The sequence below is a fragment of the Rhinichthys klamathensis genome, unplaced genomic scaffold (genome assembly GCF_029890125.1).
Source record: "Rhinichthys klamathensis goyatoka isolate OS25496 unplaced genomic scaffold, OSU_Roscu_1.1 h1tg000135l_1, whole genome shotgun sequence".
Classification (NCBI taxonomy): domain Eukaryota; kingdom Metazoa; phylum Chordata; class Actinopteri; order Cypriniformes; family Leuciscidae; genus Rhinichthys; species Rhinichthys klamathensis.
The window spans coordinates 1080148-1097481 of NW_026606670.1; the positions used below are offsets into that span (position 1 = coordinate 1080148).

Consider the following 17334-nt stretch of genomic DNA (forward strand, 5'->3'; position numbering starts at 1 on the left):
TAGGGTTTTGTATTTTCCACCTACTCGTTAGCGTGTGCCATGTTTGCGGAAGTTGAATCGATTACTCTGTCATTTGAAATGATATGTAGCAAATTTCACGGTTAAAAAAAAATACATTTGCAGATTATTTTGTTTGTGGCCCGTCCTAAAAGAACGATGACCTTACCAAAGGGGCCCGATTCTTTGTGTTTCGACAAAGACGAATTTATGAAGGTGGGTGTGCTGTATGTATCAACTAAATAGAGCCCTGTATTCAGCTGTACAGTAACTTAACTAACGTGATTAACTTAGTTGCTTGTTTAGTGTGTGTGTGTTGTATTTCTATTTTGAAGTACTGCTTGATTAAGTTAACGCTTTTCAGAGTTTACTGACGTTATTTTTGGGGCCCCAGAGACCTAATAAGAGACGATAAGAAACATTTAGAAATTTCTTTCTTTCTTTCTTTCTTTCTTTCTTTCTTTCTTTCTTTCTTTCTTTCTTTCTTTCTTTCTTTCTTTCTTTCTTTCTTTCTTTCTTTCTTTCTTTCTTTCCTCTTCTGTCGCTTTTATGATGTTAATTTGACTTAACATATTGGACATGAATTATTAAACCTTTAACCCTCACAAATCCTGCGTGCTTTTTTCAGAAATGTGACTGACTTTAAAAAGTGAGTGAACTTTTACAGTGTGTCACTGTGCACCATTCAGAAAACCTTAGTTTCTGGGCACTTTAAGACCCTCAAGCATATGTAATAGGACAGGTGACGCATGTTACCAAGTTAAAATGTATGTTTATAATCAGTTCTCATATGATTATGAAATATCAACTTGATACTATAACAATTGTGATGTTCTCTATACAAGGATTTCTTAACTGTTCTTCAGTTTCTTAATGTGTTTGAAATCATTTGACACCATTTTTGATGGCATTTTGATGTCAAATATTTGTACATTTCCATGCAGGATGATTTCGACGTGGACAAATTTGTGGCTGATTGCAGAAAGCGTGTCCAGCTGGAGGAGATGCGTGAAGATCTGGAGCAATATTACAGACTCCTCAAAACAGCCATGGTCGAGCTTATCAATAAAGACTATGCAGATTTTGTTAATCTGTCCACCAATCTTGTGAGTCTTTGTGCTTTATGAACATTATACAATATTTTCAGCAGAAATGATGTGCTACCAAAGAATAAGACAAAAGTCTTATTCTAATATTAGTACGTCTTGATTTTTGCCACATACTTTATTGGCTTATTGTTTCCATGAGTGACAGAAAAGTATGTATCTGTGTTTTAGGTTGGAATGGATAAAGCCCTCAATCAGCTCTCTGTCCCTCTCGGCCAGTTACGTGAGGAGGTGCTGGTAAGTGCTTAACACTTCAGTGAAAACTTTTAAATTTGCCATATTCCATTAAGTCATCTAAGTATCTTCCTCTCATGTACAGAGTTTGAGATCCTCTGTGAATGAAGTTATTGAAGCTATAGACAACCAGTTATCCAAGCAAGATGACATTCAAAAAAAGAAGGTAAGACACTTGTACATTTTATTGTAAAGGAGCCTGTCACCACTATGCACACATTGTCCAACATTGTGTCTTCTGTAGCTATGTGTGTTGAGACTCATCCAAGTTGTGAGATCAGTGGAGAAGATTGAGAAAATTCTTCATCAAAACACCAAAGATACAACGTCACTCGAGACCAGCAGGTATGTTAAGTATTTAGAAGAAGACAAAATGAGACTCATCAAGGCTAAAGTAAAAAGAAAGAGTAATACTCTGAAATATTATTACAATTGACCAATTTTAATATATTTTATAATTTGATTTATTCCTGTGATGGCAAAGCTGAATTTTCAGGAGCCATTACTCCAGTCTTCAGGGTCACATGATCCTTCAGAAAGCAAGCTAATATGCTGATTTGGTGCTCAAGAAACCCTTATTATTATTTTTTATCAGTCTTGTAAATAGCTTCATATTTTTGATGAAACCATGATACGATTTTTTTTTCAGGATTCTTTGATGAAAAGAACAGTGCTTATTTAAAATGGAAATATTTGTTACAATTTAAAAGTCTTTACTGGGCAATTTAATGTGTTGTTGTTACTGAATAAAAGTATTCATTATTTAAAAAAATAATCATACTGACCTCAAACTATACAGTAGTTTTACAACTAAACAACTTTTATTGATAAATGACTCATTGCTTAAAGGAATAGTTCACTCCCAAATTTAAAATTGTCCCATAATTTACTCAGCCTCAAGCCATCCTAGGTGTAAATGACTTTCTTCTTTCAGCCAAACAGAATCAGAGTTATGTTAAAAAAATATCCAGGCTCTTCCCAGCTTTATAATGGGAGTGAATGGTGCCATTTTTTTTTGAAGCCCATCCATCTATCATAAAAGTAATCCATACAGATCCAGGGTGTTCATAAAGGACTTCTGAAGTGAAGCAATGCTTTTTTTGTAGAAAAATATCCATATTTATAACTTTATAGACTAAAACCTCTGGCATCCGGTAACGGCCGTCCTCGCGTTCACGAGAGAGTCAAGTTCTGGCATATGATGTAGGCATATGATTTTAGTATGTAAAGTTATAAACATGGATATTTTTCTTACAAAAACGCATCGCTTCACTTCAGAAGGCCTTTATTAACACCCTGGAACCGTATGGATTACTTTTATGATGGATGGATGCGCTTTTTTGGACTTAAAAAAAATGAGTAAAGGTGAGTAAATTATAGGATGATTAAAATTTTTGGGTGAACTAACCCTTAAAGGAAAGGATTTTGTTATAATTTTGCATTCAATATTACACTTACCATTGTATATGAACAGCATGCTCTTTGTTTTGAAGTCCTCTTCTGGCAGGTCAGATCCTAGAGCGGATTGCCACCGAGTTCAACCAGTTACAGTTTCATGCGGTCCAGAGCAAAGGAATGCCATTGCTTGATAAAGTCCGCCTGGTGAGCTTCCAGTCTTAAAATAACCCCTTGTGTTTCTTGTCACATTAAGCTGGGGTAGGAAAAAGTATTTTTAACATAAAAAAAATGTTACCTTTAAATTCAAATTAGACACTTTATAGCCTAATATAACTATATAATATCAATCAAGGTTAAATAAAGTCTGTAGTTTATGCTTCTTAGACTTAAAGTGAGATGTCTGCTTGCTTATTTTGTGTGGGGTTTTTTTCTGTGTTCCAGAGAATAGCCGGTATCACAGCTATGCTTCAACAGTCCCTGGAAGGCTTATTGATCCAAGGCCTGCAGACGTTAAATGTAGATATCGTACGGCATTGCCTCAGGACATATGCCACCATCGATAAGACCAGGGATGCGGAGGCACTGGTCGGACAGGTCTTAGTCAAACCATACATGGATGAGGTACATTTTGCATATTACTCGGATACTGCAATAGTCAATTCTAATTTGCATAACTCATTGTTAAGATCACAATTTTATGAGCTTAGCAAATACAAAATGGATATGTTATTTACCTCGCTGTCTTCTCCATCTGTATATATATTTCCCAACTGCACCTGTTGTTTCTTTGTCAGGTAATAGTTGAACAGTTTGTCAAGTCCAACCCTAATGGTCTAAAGATGATGTACACAAAGCTGTTGGAGTTTGTGCCTCATCATTGTAGACTGCTGAGAGAGGTGACTGGTGGGGCAATCTCTAGGTATGACTGACATTCACTGTGTGTGAACTGCATTGTGCCATTGTTGTCATATTATATACACAGCATACAGTATTTTAATGCGTTTACCCTTTTGTATGCCTAGTGATAAAGCCGACATTGTTCCAGGATACGACTTCCTGGTGAACTCCGTTTGGCCTGAGATCATTAGAGGTGTTGAGGAAAGAATCCCTTCCCTTTTCAATCCAGGAAACCCAGATGCATTTTATGAGGTAAAGAAAGAACAAACTTGCACCAGAATTGCTTTTTTTATTTAGACTGAAATCACTTCTTAAAATGGCATACATCTCATTGAGTGGCTCTCCTTGCGTCTGTTTGTCTGTGCAGAAATACACTGTCAGCATGGATTTTGTGCGCAAGTTTGAGAGGCAGTGTGGTTCCCAGGCGAGCGTGAAGAGGCTGCGAGCACATCCGTGCTACCAGAGCTTCCACAACAAATGGAACCTGCCAGTGTACTTCCAGCTACGGTGAGAATGACGACTGTGCCATTTCACTGCTTTATCTGTTGTTCTGGGTCAATACAACCTGGATATTCCCTGACCCGGTTGTTTCCTGCACTGTGATATAATTTACTGACAATAAATAGTCAACACTCCAAAAAGTGCAGAGAAGGAGATTCCTTTAAATGTGTGTTGGTAACCTGCTTTGTGTAAACTTTGTGTCTGTTGGAAGTGTTACAATTCTTTCTTTTTTTTTGGAAAAGTTATGAGTCACTCATGTTTTTTTGGAATCTCCTGTGCTACTTGATTCTGTTCTTTGTGCAATATATTTAAAGAGAGATAATCACCCTGGATATGAATCGATCTGTGTTTTAGGCTGGACAGTCTTTGCTCTGTGATGTTTGAGCAGCACTATTCACTGATTATAAAGTCCACTGATATCTTAGTTTGCTTAAGCCAGTTAAGCCTGTATATTGTGTTTGCTTTTCTTGGAATTAAGGTCTTGTAGTGAACTTCAGAAGCTCTCGAGTTGTTTTTGTTTTATGGTTTAACATTTTGGATTTGAAACAATGTTCGCTATTTACGGTTGTTATCGAACACTTTAAGACAAATACTGAAAACTTAACTAAAATATTCACGATAAAAGCTCTTCTTTGTAAGTGGTGTTGAGGTATTTAGTATTTTTTATCTTTATTTTAACTTATTTATTTTAATTTTTAACTGAACAATTATTATTATATTAATTATATTATATTAATCATTTAGTTATTTGTTACAACTAAAAGTCCAAGTGTTAATGTTCTCTGACTTTAATGGCCAGAAATATTGGTAAAAGTCTGATAAGTAAAACGCATTTGTCGTTTGTCGCTCTGTTTCATTCCCCCGTGCTTCCTGTGTATCAGCCCACATGGACGTCACACTCAGCCAAATATGGACCTGCGTCATGGATTCTTCATTACCAGCCTGACCTTTTAGATTACAAATCAGTTCTTTAATGTCCTGCTTAATACAGAATTAGTATTTGTCAAAGGTCCAAAATTCTTGTATATCCTGTATATTTTGAATTCTCTAAACCTCTCTAAGTTTGAAGTCATTGCTTTTGACTCATAAAAATGAGGAAAAAATGTATAACTGCTATGTAGCAGAGGTTACTTTGAAATAATTATATACAGCTGTCTCTTGACTTTCTGTTCTGGATGTTTTTTTAGGTTCAAGGAGATTGCAGGAAGTCTAGAAAATGCCATTGCTGATGGACTAGAGGCATCTCCAGGTCAGTCAATGTGTTTGGGTTAATATAAGAATGACCATGTTGATATGTGGTAATTCTGTGCATCTGTTAACCTGCTTTTTATGATGAAGAAAGCTGTGACTAACAATAGAGTGAGTAAGAGATCACCACAGCTCACAGTCTGCTCTTTGTGTTTGTGAACATCAGCGGGCGGCAGCTACCACCTGCAGGTTACCGAGGTGTTGTGGAGCTGTGTGTGCAGGTGCTGGGCTGACCAGGTGTATCTGCCACCGCTTGCTCATCGGTTTTGGAAGCTAACGTTGCAGCTGATCTCCAGATACGGCACCTTTATTACAGAGGTAAAGCATTCCAGGCAGAAGGAATATGAATCATAGTAGGGTTATTATTCACGTCATTTCTTTTTGTCTCGCAGGTTCTAACAAAAACGTCACCTTCAGAGACTAGCAAAGATTTGGTAAAACCGCTCCCAAGCTCCGCCTCCTCCACATCCAGCCGCACATCACAGGATGCAGACAGCGATACCAGTGGCCCCACAGTTTTGTCTACCAAGCAGCTCGTCTTCATCGCAGCTGATGTTGATAAGTTACAAGGGCAGGTAATTCATATTTTTATTTCACACAGAGCTAAAGTCTTATTTTGATCTTATTTGCATCGAGTGAGGAAGGTTTTCACTCTGTTCCCAGATTCCAGATATCTCTGAGATGATCAGGGCAAAATTGGATAGTATTGGATTCAAAAACTTTACCGTAGTTTCAGGTTTGTTATGTGAAGTTTAAAGCCATTTCTGATTTTTTGAGACTAATGCCATTTCTAATCTTCTTATGTAATGAGTTTTTTTTTTCTGCTTGGGGCTCTAGAAGCCTTGCAGGATTCCAGGGCGTCCCTGTACAGCTGCGTCCCCACACTGAACAGCAGAATGACTCAGCATCTAACAGAAAGGAGCGTTCGTTTCCTGAAAAGCGCTTCAGAAGTACCAAGACTTTATCGAAGGACCAACAAGGTTGAGTGCTCATGTAATATTTAAATGTCATGCAGAATGAATCCATGAGTCAAGATCTGAGACAGGCTTGAAAGAAAAAAAGCACATTTGGATTGATTTAATGTTAATAAATGATTTGGTTGACTTTTTCCCATAAAATACTTACTTAGTTAAATAATATATTTCTCTATTTGCTGACTCTATTTATTATAAACAGAATATTTTTTAGCCATCACCCTAATAAACTGTGTACATCGACACTTTTTATTTTCTAAATGCATCCTATTGATGTATGCCAGACTCCAATCAATTAGTTCGCTTCAACCCCGCCCTTTTCTAAGAATTGACAGCAAGCTTGCATTCAGATCTGCCTCCATCCAATTTTTTTTATTTTTTTATTATCCAATCAACAACAGATGGATAGAAGTCCTGCCCTAAATTTTTTTTCTTTCAATAATTTTTCACTTGAATGTATGTCACAATATAGAAGAAAAAGTCTGTAGCTACTTCGGTTACATACTTTAAAGGGACAGTTCGCCCAAAAATGAAAATTCTGTCATCATTATCTCACCCTTATGTTGTTCCAAACCTTTATGAGTTTCTTTCTTCTGTTGAACACAAAAGAAGATATTTTGAAGAATGTTGGTAACCAGATGACAATGTTGATGGTAACCATTGACAACCATAGTTTTTTTTTTTTTCTACTATGGATGTCAATGGCTACCATCAACTATCTGGTTACCAACATTCTTCAAAATATCTTCTTTTGTGTTCAACAGAAGAACGAAACTCATACAGGTTTGGAGCAACATAAGGGTGAGATAATGATGACAGAATTTTCATTTTTGGGTGACCCTTCAAAAAAATGTAAGCTTTGCTATTTTACATTTTCCTCTACATGCAAACAGGAATGTGTTCAGTGCTCTGGCCTGAACTTTTGTTTCTCTCTCATTAATAGGAAGTTCCCACCAGAGCCTCAGCCTATATGGACAACGCACTTCGGCCACTCCATCAGCTGGTCACCGACTCCAAAAATGTGGTGAAAGACTCCATCATCCAGGAGTGGCTTCGGGTCACACTCTCAGACTGCACTCATAGGTATTCCAGAGCCATACTTTTATTAATCATGAATGTCTAGGCTAACAAGTTTATTAGTTTTGGCAAAATCTATATAGAAGATATTTTTGCTTAAAAGGACCTCTGTATTTAATAGATATTTCGAAACTATATCGGACGTGCTGAGTTCAGTGAGGAAGATGGAGGAAAGTCTAAAGAGGTTGAAACAGGCTCGGAAAACAGCCACCACCAGCACCATAGGCATCAATGCAGGACCGTCAGATGACAGTAAGATCCGCCTGCAGCTGGCACTGGATGTGGAGTATCTCGGAGAACAGGTATAGTTCTTGATGAGTGATTAGCTTTCCTTTTATATCAAGAGGTTGATATAAAAGGTTTGTAAAGTTTGTACTTATACTTAGTGTTGTCAAAAATATCGATATTTCGATAAATATCGATACTGAAATATCTGAACGGTACCAATACTAATTTCCCGAAGTATCGATACTAGCCGAGTGGTAATTTTCACTTCTCTCCAAAGGCGCGTTGACAAACACCACACGTGGCGCACTCGTCTCATTCGCTCTGGTTAAATAGCAAAAGTGAAGTGAATGGAAAGATGGCGAGGGCGGCGGCCCCGCAACCGGCTTTGGTTGATTGATAAAGAACACCGCGAGTGGGCATGTCGGAGAATAGCGCGGACACGCGCTTCACGCTGTGAGCTGGCTGCGGGCACCCAAAAGATTGTTTGACTATCAATAATCCCTAACATCACTCTTTTTAAAAAATTATTTTATAGGTGAAAACAGACTTAAGGAACAGGCTCCAGGGGTACCATTTAGCAGCATATATGCTCAGCATCAGGGGTGTTTGTTGTTTGGACAGACCTGCCCCCACTGCTAAAAAAATCCTAAAAGAAACACTGTAACTCTTCTCATTTTAACTTTTCTGAAACATTAACCAAGATGGCCTAGTATTGTTGTTGATATGAGTCTGTGTTGTCTTGTTTTTTCACCGTTTTCTTAAAGTTAACATAATCTGACTGAGAAATCTTAGACAAGTAAATATTGTAACTGTGGTCAAATGTAAATTAACTTGTGCCTATTTAACTTTATTAAAAATTATTATTTAATTCTGCAATTTGCCTTCATTAGCGATTATCATCAATTTGATTACACAGATACAAATTAAACTAAACAGCTAGACAGTGGCATCTCTGAATTCAATAATGAAATGCCTTTAACTGAAAATTGAATGTTTAATCTTATTATTATACATTACTGACACTCTATCCTCCAATTTGATACTGTTAACTGCTTTTTTGTTACAGTATATTTAATCTTTGATAACAGTAGGTAATAAAAATACAACGGATCATGTTAGCTCTGTTCAAATTTAACAAATTTAACAAATAGAACTCAGGGACATTTTTGTTCATGTAAAATATACCTCATTGTCATGTTCTAGACTTGTTATATTTAGCTTTAAATAAAAAAAATCCCCCCTTAATATTGTGGCAGTTTTTTTCTCTGTGGTATCGAATATCGATATTTTTCAAGGTATCTAGTATCGTGACAACACTACTTATACTTTTACTTCTCCCCCAAGATTCAGAAGATGGGTCTTCAGCCAAGTGACATCACCATGTTCTCGTCTCTGCTGGAACTGGTACAGGAGGCAAGAGATCTCGCCTCAACGGAACAGACGGGGGCCTAAACCACAATGGCTCTGGAGGGGCCAGATCAAAAGTACGGTCCAAAATGGTTCCTTCAGAACACATGGCTCAGTATCTGCTCCAGGAATGGTTTTATGGAGTCCTGCAATCCCTCAACCGTTCTAATAGCAGCTATCTCGACCTGTCAGGAGAAGGAGCACACTAAAAGATGATTCACTCTCTGATAAGTTATTTATTGTTGAACTAAATTGGATAATATGGCCAGGAAAGTCATGTCATTTATGGTTCAAAATGAATAGAGTTTGTTGTATGAACCAATCAGCACTCATAATGTGCTATAATGTCTTGTCATATGTGGTTACAACAAAGAATTGCTCTTGACGCAGGTGTTTGGCTTGAGTTGTATCTGTCAGAAATTGTACTCCTCAGACATTAGCTTTGGTGAACCCTGCCAAATAGCATCAACAGTGCAAACGCTAAAGAGGTTTAATACCGTTTTCCTTATTTAAAAGAAAAAAAAAATCAAGTGGGTGTTGGAGTTTGTGTTTCACTGGGTAAGAAAGGCTTTAACAAAAAAAAAATGAGGATAGTATGAGCTATAAATGAGTGCTTGTGTGTGTCCAGAGTTAATTTGTTACTCAAATGGCCTTGTCAAACATTTACGAAAGGTCAGAGACTAGAAGTGTGTGTTGACGCTCTATATGTAGTGCGTGTTTTAGATACAGTAACTAAATTTTTAGGTTTTTTTTAATAGCATTTGTTTATTGCTCATGTGTTTAACTGATCCACTACTTACTGGCTGAACTACAGTATATGTGGGTCATTGATATTACATATTTCATAATGTACAATTGCTTTTATTGACAGGATTCTTGAATCATTTTGTATTTTTGGTTAATTCATTTCTCCAAATGTTTTTTTCCTTTAAAGATTTAAATTTAATTTTGTTTTAACATTGCATACATGTAGTTAGTTCATATTTCATATTACGAATACATCATTAAAACAATTTCAATTAATACAAGTTACTATGTTATGCATAGCAAAAAACTCTTTATTAAACATTTGGAATTAGCAGACACTAAAATATAAAACTTCTTGAACATCCCTAAAAGACTAGTTTAATTCAGATTTTCTAAGAAAATATATTTCTGGTTGACCTTGACTTGATGCTATCTATTATTTTAAAATACAGTTACTAGTTGAGTGGAAGCATTAAAACACTTTTTATATTGTCATATACAGTCACCAAAACTGAACTTTAGGTTGTTGGATTGATAATTTTGCCGAGCATGAGTATGGCATTAGAGTTTCCCTCTACAATAGCAAAGAAGAATGGCTGGTTGACCATGACTTTGTGGGGATCCCTTCCATCTTGAGTTCTGTTCTGAACCTCTGATCCTCCCTCTGCCATCTCAAACACAACTTTGTTGAGAACCTGTGATATGGAAGGAGACACATAGCCTACAGATTACTGTTGGAATTTGGTTTTCAGTAATTGAAAGGAAACATGCTGACAATGTAGGTTAAAAAGGCAGAAGTTATTTGTAAGTGTAACAGCTGGTCTTGTAAATCTTGTTAAGGTCACATCCTATTGGTTCTATTTGATTTCAGCTGGTGCAGACTCTTGCTCTAAACAGAACTTTACCTTGTCAACAGTGAAGTTCTCCTTGCTGCTCAGTCTTCTGAAATTGGCGTCAGAGCCCATGAGGTATTTCTCCACTGCCATTTCAGATAGTACTGATCTCAGGTCAGTCACAGCAGTCAAGGAGAATTTGGGCAAAGTTAGTTCCAGATATCTGCCAAGAGATATGATAGCACAAATAGGTAAATCTGTCTTTGTCTTTAAAGTCATTTAATTTACTTTCATCGGTGTGCACTTTCTCTGACCAAACAGTCACTCACTTTTCTTTTAGATGTCGATGCCATTTAGGTATGACTGTTAAGAGCTGCTTCTCGATGTGCTGCAGGCTGGCTCCCTCATGAGGCAGCGCTAGCAGCATATAGGTTCTCTTACTGAGACCAAGTTTGACTACTGAACACTGCCTGACAGTATCATTGAGGAACATGTAGTCTCCAGTATGCATCATAAAGGGCACTTTGACACTGGAATTCTCATGAGTCCAGAATTCCTGATCAGTGGTCGCTTCAGGTTGGAATGCAGTTTTCCAGTTACCTGGAAAAAGGTTACAGATTTCAAAACACTACCTGTGAAAACCCAACCTACAGCAGGAGATTTTTATTAATTAATTTTATTGTATATATATATATTTAAAATGCTTCAATGAGTCTATTTCTTACATATTTTTTTGTTGTTGCATGTAACAACAAAACGGCAATTATTTTATTTTGTTATACATAATTTTTTTTTCTGTTACCTGTAACAACAAATACGGGCAATAATTTGTTAATTTTATTTAATTTATAATTTATACTTTCTTTCTGTTGCGTTCAACAGTAGAATATATATATATATATGCGTTTTCCCACACATACTCGAGATGAAAGAAGTATTAAAAAACAACTTTGGAAAAAAAAACATGCAATGTAAATGTTTGCCAATTGGGGGCATTTCAGCACTGTTTTCACCTTAGAATATATAGGCAAAAAGGAAGAAAATTTGAAAAATCATTGAGACTTTTTTTTTTTTTTTGCCCTACAGTTTTGTTGTTACACAGCCAAGAAAAAAAAAATAATGCGAGAAAGATGTGACTCAAAATCCACCTTGCCCTTTCGGGCTTCAGTACCAAAGATCCAAATTCTCTAAAAGTCTTTCAAGATTCTTAATGAAGTTTATATATTTAGAATATACATGAGATGTAATTGAATGAGGCTAATTGTATTGGGTCTGGTTGACTGGCTATTTCTGAATGAATAACATCCCAGCCACTCACCTTTGAAATGCACCGAACTAGCAAACAGCAGGTCAGTTTTTGCAGTAACACCCTTAAACAGGTTCTTAACCTTGCTGTCTGATGTTTTCTGAATGAAGTTGTTCACCTGCTCCTCGGCGTCCTTGGACTGTGAGAAGTCCACTGCTCGGACGAAAGAGTCGTCTGAGAAGTCTTGTGTTCCGCGTAAAAAGTCTTTGGAAAGATCAGCATCGCTGGTAATGAAAGTCCACACGAGGGTCCTGAGCTCATTTCGGGATTCGTCTACATGCGCGCTGATGGCCTGGAGTGTCCGCAACACTGTGTGTCCGTCAATGAAGTACGCACAGTCTGCCTTTTCAGACTCCAGGTTGAGTCCTAACAGCTGTTGGTAAGAAATGGCAGTCTTTTTGGATGCTCCCAGGTAGAGGGTCACCAAAGCACCAAAGGCGTTCAGGGGTGAAAGCAGTGTGTTTGCATGCTTCTGTGTACGACTAAGTGCCTGGTACATGCGTAACCCGAGATAATTCTGCAACTCTGCTAACACAGCCGTTCGTTGAGTGAGGTTTTTCAGGTTTTCTGTGGTGCTGCCAGGTCGTGGGTCTGGCTCAGTGCTGTCTTGAAGAGGAGTCAGTGGATGGACGGTCTCCAAGGGCTTGTGTTGCTCATTCTGGATAACCTCACAGCTGATGTTTTCAGAGCTAAAGAGGTTGAAGGGGTGGACATACACTCGATTGGCCGTTCCCATTGCAAAGCAGGAGACTATTAAAATAGTGAGGAACATCTTGCTGGGAAATCCTCGATGTGGACCTGCGGGATTAAAAAACTGATTTGATTATGAAATGGACTTGTTATTGCATTAGAATACTAACAAAACATACTGCACATTACATTAAATCACAGTAGACATATCAACAGTTTTGTTTTTTGTTTTTTTGCATTTCAGAACCAACAGTGGGTTTTCTGCTATGGCTGATCGATCTTTGCTCTTCCACCCCCATTTTCACAGAATTAATTGACCAGTTTCTGTCTTACAGCAGCTGTGCTGAGCTGGATTTGAGGCCAATAACCCTACTGAACTAGAGAGCAGAAAACACATGACTCAGATAAAGGAGCAACGAATGAAATGAGTACATTCCAGTCCAGCTTCATCTCAGGGTAAAACTTTTTTTTTTAGATAATAATTATGTTGATGCAGTATGAAGATAAAATGTACAAGTATATGAATTTTTAAGATTATTAAAATATTTTTAAAGAAAATAAAACTTTTATTCAGCAAAGATTGATTAAATTGATCAGGTGACTCAAAATATCAAAACGCAGCCTAATGCATATAATAGCCAACACAAAAGGTTTCCATTTTAAACAAATACTGTTATTTTGAACTTTCTATTCATCAAAGAATCCTGGTTTACACAAAAAAAAAAAATTAAGCAGCACAAGTATTTTCAACATTAATAATAATATGGAATATTTCTTGGGCAGCAAATCAGCATATTAGATTGATTTCAGAAGGATCATGACACTGAAGACTGGAGTAATAATGTTAAAAATTCAGCTTCGCCATCACAGGATGAAAGTATTTTAAAATATAGTCAAATAGAAAACCGTTACAATTACAATTAAATAAGTAAAATAGTTTATTTACTTTTACATTGTACATTTACATGTATTAATTTCATCAAAATGAAATATTTTTAAATAAAGCATGAAAATGAATGCTGAATTTTACAGTCCAAAATCCCAGTGCACAAATTAGATGCAGTAAAGTTGGGATCAGTCATCCCTGTCAAGCATAATTCAGCTAAGCAAAAAGTCTTATCAGGATCGTTTAATGACAACTCTACAAAGACAGAGATAATCAGTCATAAAGTGTGAAAGGGATAAAAGACAGCTCCTGTTTACCTTCAGATGCTTTGCTGATTCTAGAGCTGGTGGACTGAGGGTCTACCCAGTATTTAAATAACATATATTGCATGATGACCAGTCCCCTAGTTACACATTAACACAGTATTGGGACACACAGATTTCCCCAATGTTCAGCTTCAAACCGGCTTCTGTGTGTTGATAAACAGCTCAGTCAGATATGACCACACACTGCCATATTTACCTAAAACGTGATGTCAGAATGGTCGGTGCGAGAACACTATGATATGGAGGTGGTGTTCATAAGATGAAAAACAGGAAACAGGGTGAGTCATATTCTTTGAACCCCTTATATGCAATTGCCTAAATAACTTCCTATGTCACAACAGAAGAAAAGGTCATTTTTAATAGTATGATTTTGGCCTATATACATAAATGAAGATACTTCAATGAAATGTTTAAAACATATGTGCAACAAAAAATAGCTACTATTATGTCATTTTATTTAAATGTCTAATTTGAAGATGATCCCCTTATGTGTTTGTATTAGGCCTATTTAAAGGGTTAGTTCAACCAAAAATGTTAAAATTTGTCATACTTTTCTCACCCTCATGTTGTGCCAACACTGTATGAGTTTCTTTCTTCTGTTGAACACAAAAGAAGATATTTTAACGAATGTTGGTAACCAGACAGTTGATGGATCCCAGTATTTGTTTGTGTTCAACAGAAGAAAGAAACTCATTATATGTTTGGAACGATATATGGGTAAATGATGACAGAATTTTCATTTTGGGGTGAACTATCCTTTTAAGCACCTTAAGTATGCTACATGTTTTTGTATTTGAATACATCCGTATTAAGTCCAAAACGCCTCCCAGAGGAATGATTCGGAACTGCAGCTTTAAGGCGCTGCGTGACCTCAGTCTTCCACCGTCTGTGTAGATGATTATCTATTTGATGGAGGTGTTTCCGTTTCTGTCTCATTTGCTGGTGTAACGCAGAGGATTATTTGCAGAGGAACATTTCATGAGACTCAGAGAGAAGTAGTCGACTTCGTGTTTTAAAAAGTTAAGTTCCCTTAAAACAGGTGAACAGAGTTCCCAATTACAACCGACTGACAGACGGGTAACTCTTCAAACAGAATTCAGCATCAGATTTAGCAGTGTTACCTTGACAACGAGATTACAGGATACTGAAACGAATTTAACTTTTCTAGAAATAAAAATACAAACAAAACTGTATAATGGCGGAGCAAGACAGTTTTTCATACCTAAAGACATTTCCTCAGGTGTTTCCTGTATTTCGAGTTCGTTCTTTAAGTGACACTTCTGCTTTTAAATCCAGAATATTGACCAGGCTCCGCTCAGCATGCTCAGGTAGGATGATCTTTATTATTATTATTATTGTTTAATTGATTATTATAATCAATGTCTTATTGTAGCCATCATATGTGCTGGTGCAGTAGCTGTACCCTTCTCAGTGATGTTTGGTTAACTTAATTGATTGACCTGTTTTTAGAAGGAATATTTTATATTATTGATATGCTATCATAATATGATATTATTGTTTTGTTATTTACTTTGTTATATTGATTTTTATTTGTTTCTTTATTTTTCAAAATTTTCAAACGTTTATTATGTGTATTAGGTGTTCCATTGTCTGAATCTAATGAGAATATGTTGATATTTATGTGTAATTTAAGACTGCATGGGAAGATTACATCCGGTGGGCCTTTATGCAGTAGCCTATATTGTCCGAGCATTGGTTTCAATTCAAGACCTTGCACTTAAACCCAAACAGGATATTGACAAATCATGCATGCGGGCTGATAGTTTACCTCTTGCAAAAGATAAAATGACAAAACACAATATCTTCGGTTCCTAAACACATGCTGCCATTTGAGGTCTAAATATCTGGAACAAAATAAAACTAAGTTCAGCAGTGTAACTGCAGAAATATCTTTAAGTATGATGTCTTTTGAATTCATAGTAATGATTCAGTCAAATAACAAGGGCTTAAATAAACCTATACAGCATGAATTGTAATCTTAATAGGCTACCATTTATGTTTCTTTTGTTTGTTTTGCTTAATCACGAATCACGAAAAGTCCTTTGTGGCTGCTAAACTGTAATTCTTGTAAAGTTTTGTGTAGGCCTGTGTTAAATGTTTTGTTGTCTGGTTTCTCGTCCTACCACACAGGAGAGATATCATTTCTAAACCGACTGTATTTAGTAAACACGAGTCTGGTTTAAAGGTTATCACCCACATTGTTCTGTAACCTTTAAGTTAAACTTGAGCAGCAGCCCAGTTGTCTGACACATTTTTTCAACCACAATCTCTGATGAGAGGTTATCTCTTATGAAAATTTGTCAGAAGTACTAACAGTGCAAAAGCTTATTGTTAAGCTCAGTGTTCTGTAGTTCAGATGTCCAGGACAAATACAAAGATGTTTTTTTTTTTTTCCAAATGGCCTCTGTGCACAGTCCGGCTAATTGTTTTGTTAATGATGCTGTTACTGTATAGCCTATATAAAAAATCATTCCTTTGTATGACTTGAGACACATCTTTGGTAATTTTGAGCTGAGTGAGATATCTATAGAAATGACAGTTTAAAACCACTTCCTGACAGCTCACCTTTCAGTTAACCACGCTCAAGCTTTTTTTGTTGTTCTATAAATGTTCTAGATATAAATTGAGTCGTTTATTATTATGAACTCTGTATGTGGGTCGCATATACACAGAAAAACAGTTAAAAATTAAAAATGGTCTCAGAGGTCTGTTTATATGTCAAATGAATTTGTACGTGTCTGTGAACAGTTAAAGATTTCATTGTTTTGTTTTAGACATTGGCCTTAAAGTCTAACTGTTCAGTACAGTTTAAACTCAATTGACAGTGGCATTTCAAGTACAGAAAATGATTTTGACAAAAAAAGTATATTTTGGTTATTGTGATTTAAAATTAAATATAAATATGTAATTATTTTAAAATTAAAGCTATACGACTTATGCTGATGTAGCCCCAGTAAGTAACTTTATCAAAAAACACGCAATGATACTATAAATAGATGTGACATACTGTGTAGAGTCTTTAAATCACTGTTTACATCAGCAAACTCCATCCACTTCAGTAGCACATAACCAGAGGTTCATCCACCTTGAGAAGTAGTCCCAACGGTAATGGACAATTTAGAAAACATATTGATTAAACTCAAATTATAAAGAGGACTTTACTGAATAATTAATGTAAGTGCTTTATGAAAAATACATGTTTTCTTTTAAACCCTCCATTTACAATACTGTAACTGACCGTGTCATTTTTGCAATACTGTAACACTGTTACAGTATTGAACACATTAGCTTTGCCTGAATAAGTTACATTTTAAAACACTGGGCAGTCATGGACTAACAGTTAGCGAGTCTGACTAGTAACCCAAAGGTTGCTGGTTCGATTCTAGTAATGACTTGGGTGCCTAACCCCTAATCGCTCTCCCGGTGCCACAGCATAATGGCATCCCAATGCTCCGGGT

At 36.4% G+C, this 17334-nt stretch overlaps 3 protein-coding genes across 5 annotated transcripts in view; 2 read left to right on the forward strand and 1 right to left on the reverse strand.

The window, feature by feature from the left end:
• The first annotated feature begins 75 nt into the window (after positions 1-75).
• Positions 76-9159, forward strand: cog2 (component of oligomeric golgi complex 2). The gene is made up of 18 exons (XM_056257149.1): positions 76-213; positions 942-1103; positions 1275-1340; positions 1423-1503; positions 1582-1682; positions 2831-2939; positions 3177-3356; positions 3530-3654; positions 3758-3884; positions 4000-4139; positions 5321-5382; positions 5548-5699; positions 5774-5956; positions 6045-6117; positions 6219-6361; positions 7299-7438; positions 7554-7734; positions 9005-9159. The coding sequence occupies exons 1-18, from the start codon at positions 157-159 to the stop codon at positions 9110-9112; spliced, it is 2190 nt and encodes a 729-aa protein (XP_056113124.1). The 5' UTR covers positions 76-156; the 3' UTR covers positions 9113-9159.
• A 645-nt stretch (positions 9160-9804) lies between these two features.
• agt (angiotensinogen) lies at positions 9805-13884 on the reverse strand. Its single transcript, XM_056257154.1, has 5 exons — positions 13847-13884; positions 11966-12751; positions 10977-11247; positions 10720-10870; positions 9805-10509 (listed from the first exon to the last, which is right to left on the reverse strand). The coding sequence occupies exons 2-5, from the start codon at positions 12723-12725 to the stop codon at positions 10333-10335; spliced, it is 1359 nt and encodes a 452-aa protein (XP_056113129.1). The 5' UTR covers positions 12726-12751; positions 13847-13884; the 3' UTR covers positions 9805-10332.
• Positions 13885-14753: 869 nt separating this feature from the next.
• The window catches only part of phactr2 (phosphatase and actin regulator 2), a 39645-nt gene continuing 37064 nt past the window's right edge, over positions 14754-17334 (forward strand). For 2 of the 3 annotated variants that reach the window (XM_056257155.1, XM_056257156.1), the window contains exon 1: positions 14754-15183. In XM_056257155.1, the coding sequence (XP_056113130.1) occupies positions 15051-15183 (133 nt within the window). In that variant the 5' untranslated portion in view covers positions 14754-15050. The remainder of the gene's footprint in view (positions 15184-17334) is intronic. The other variant, XM_056257160.1, reaches the window with a different exon arrangement.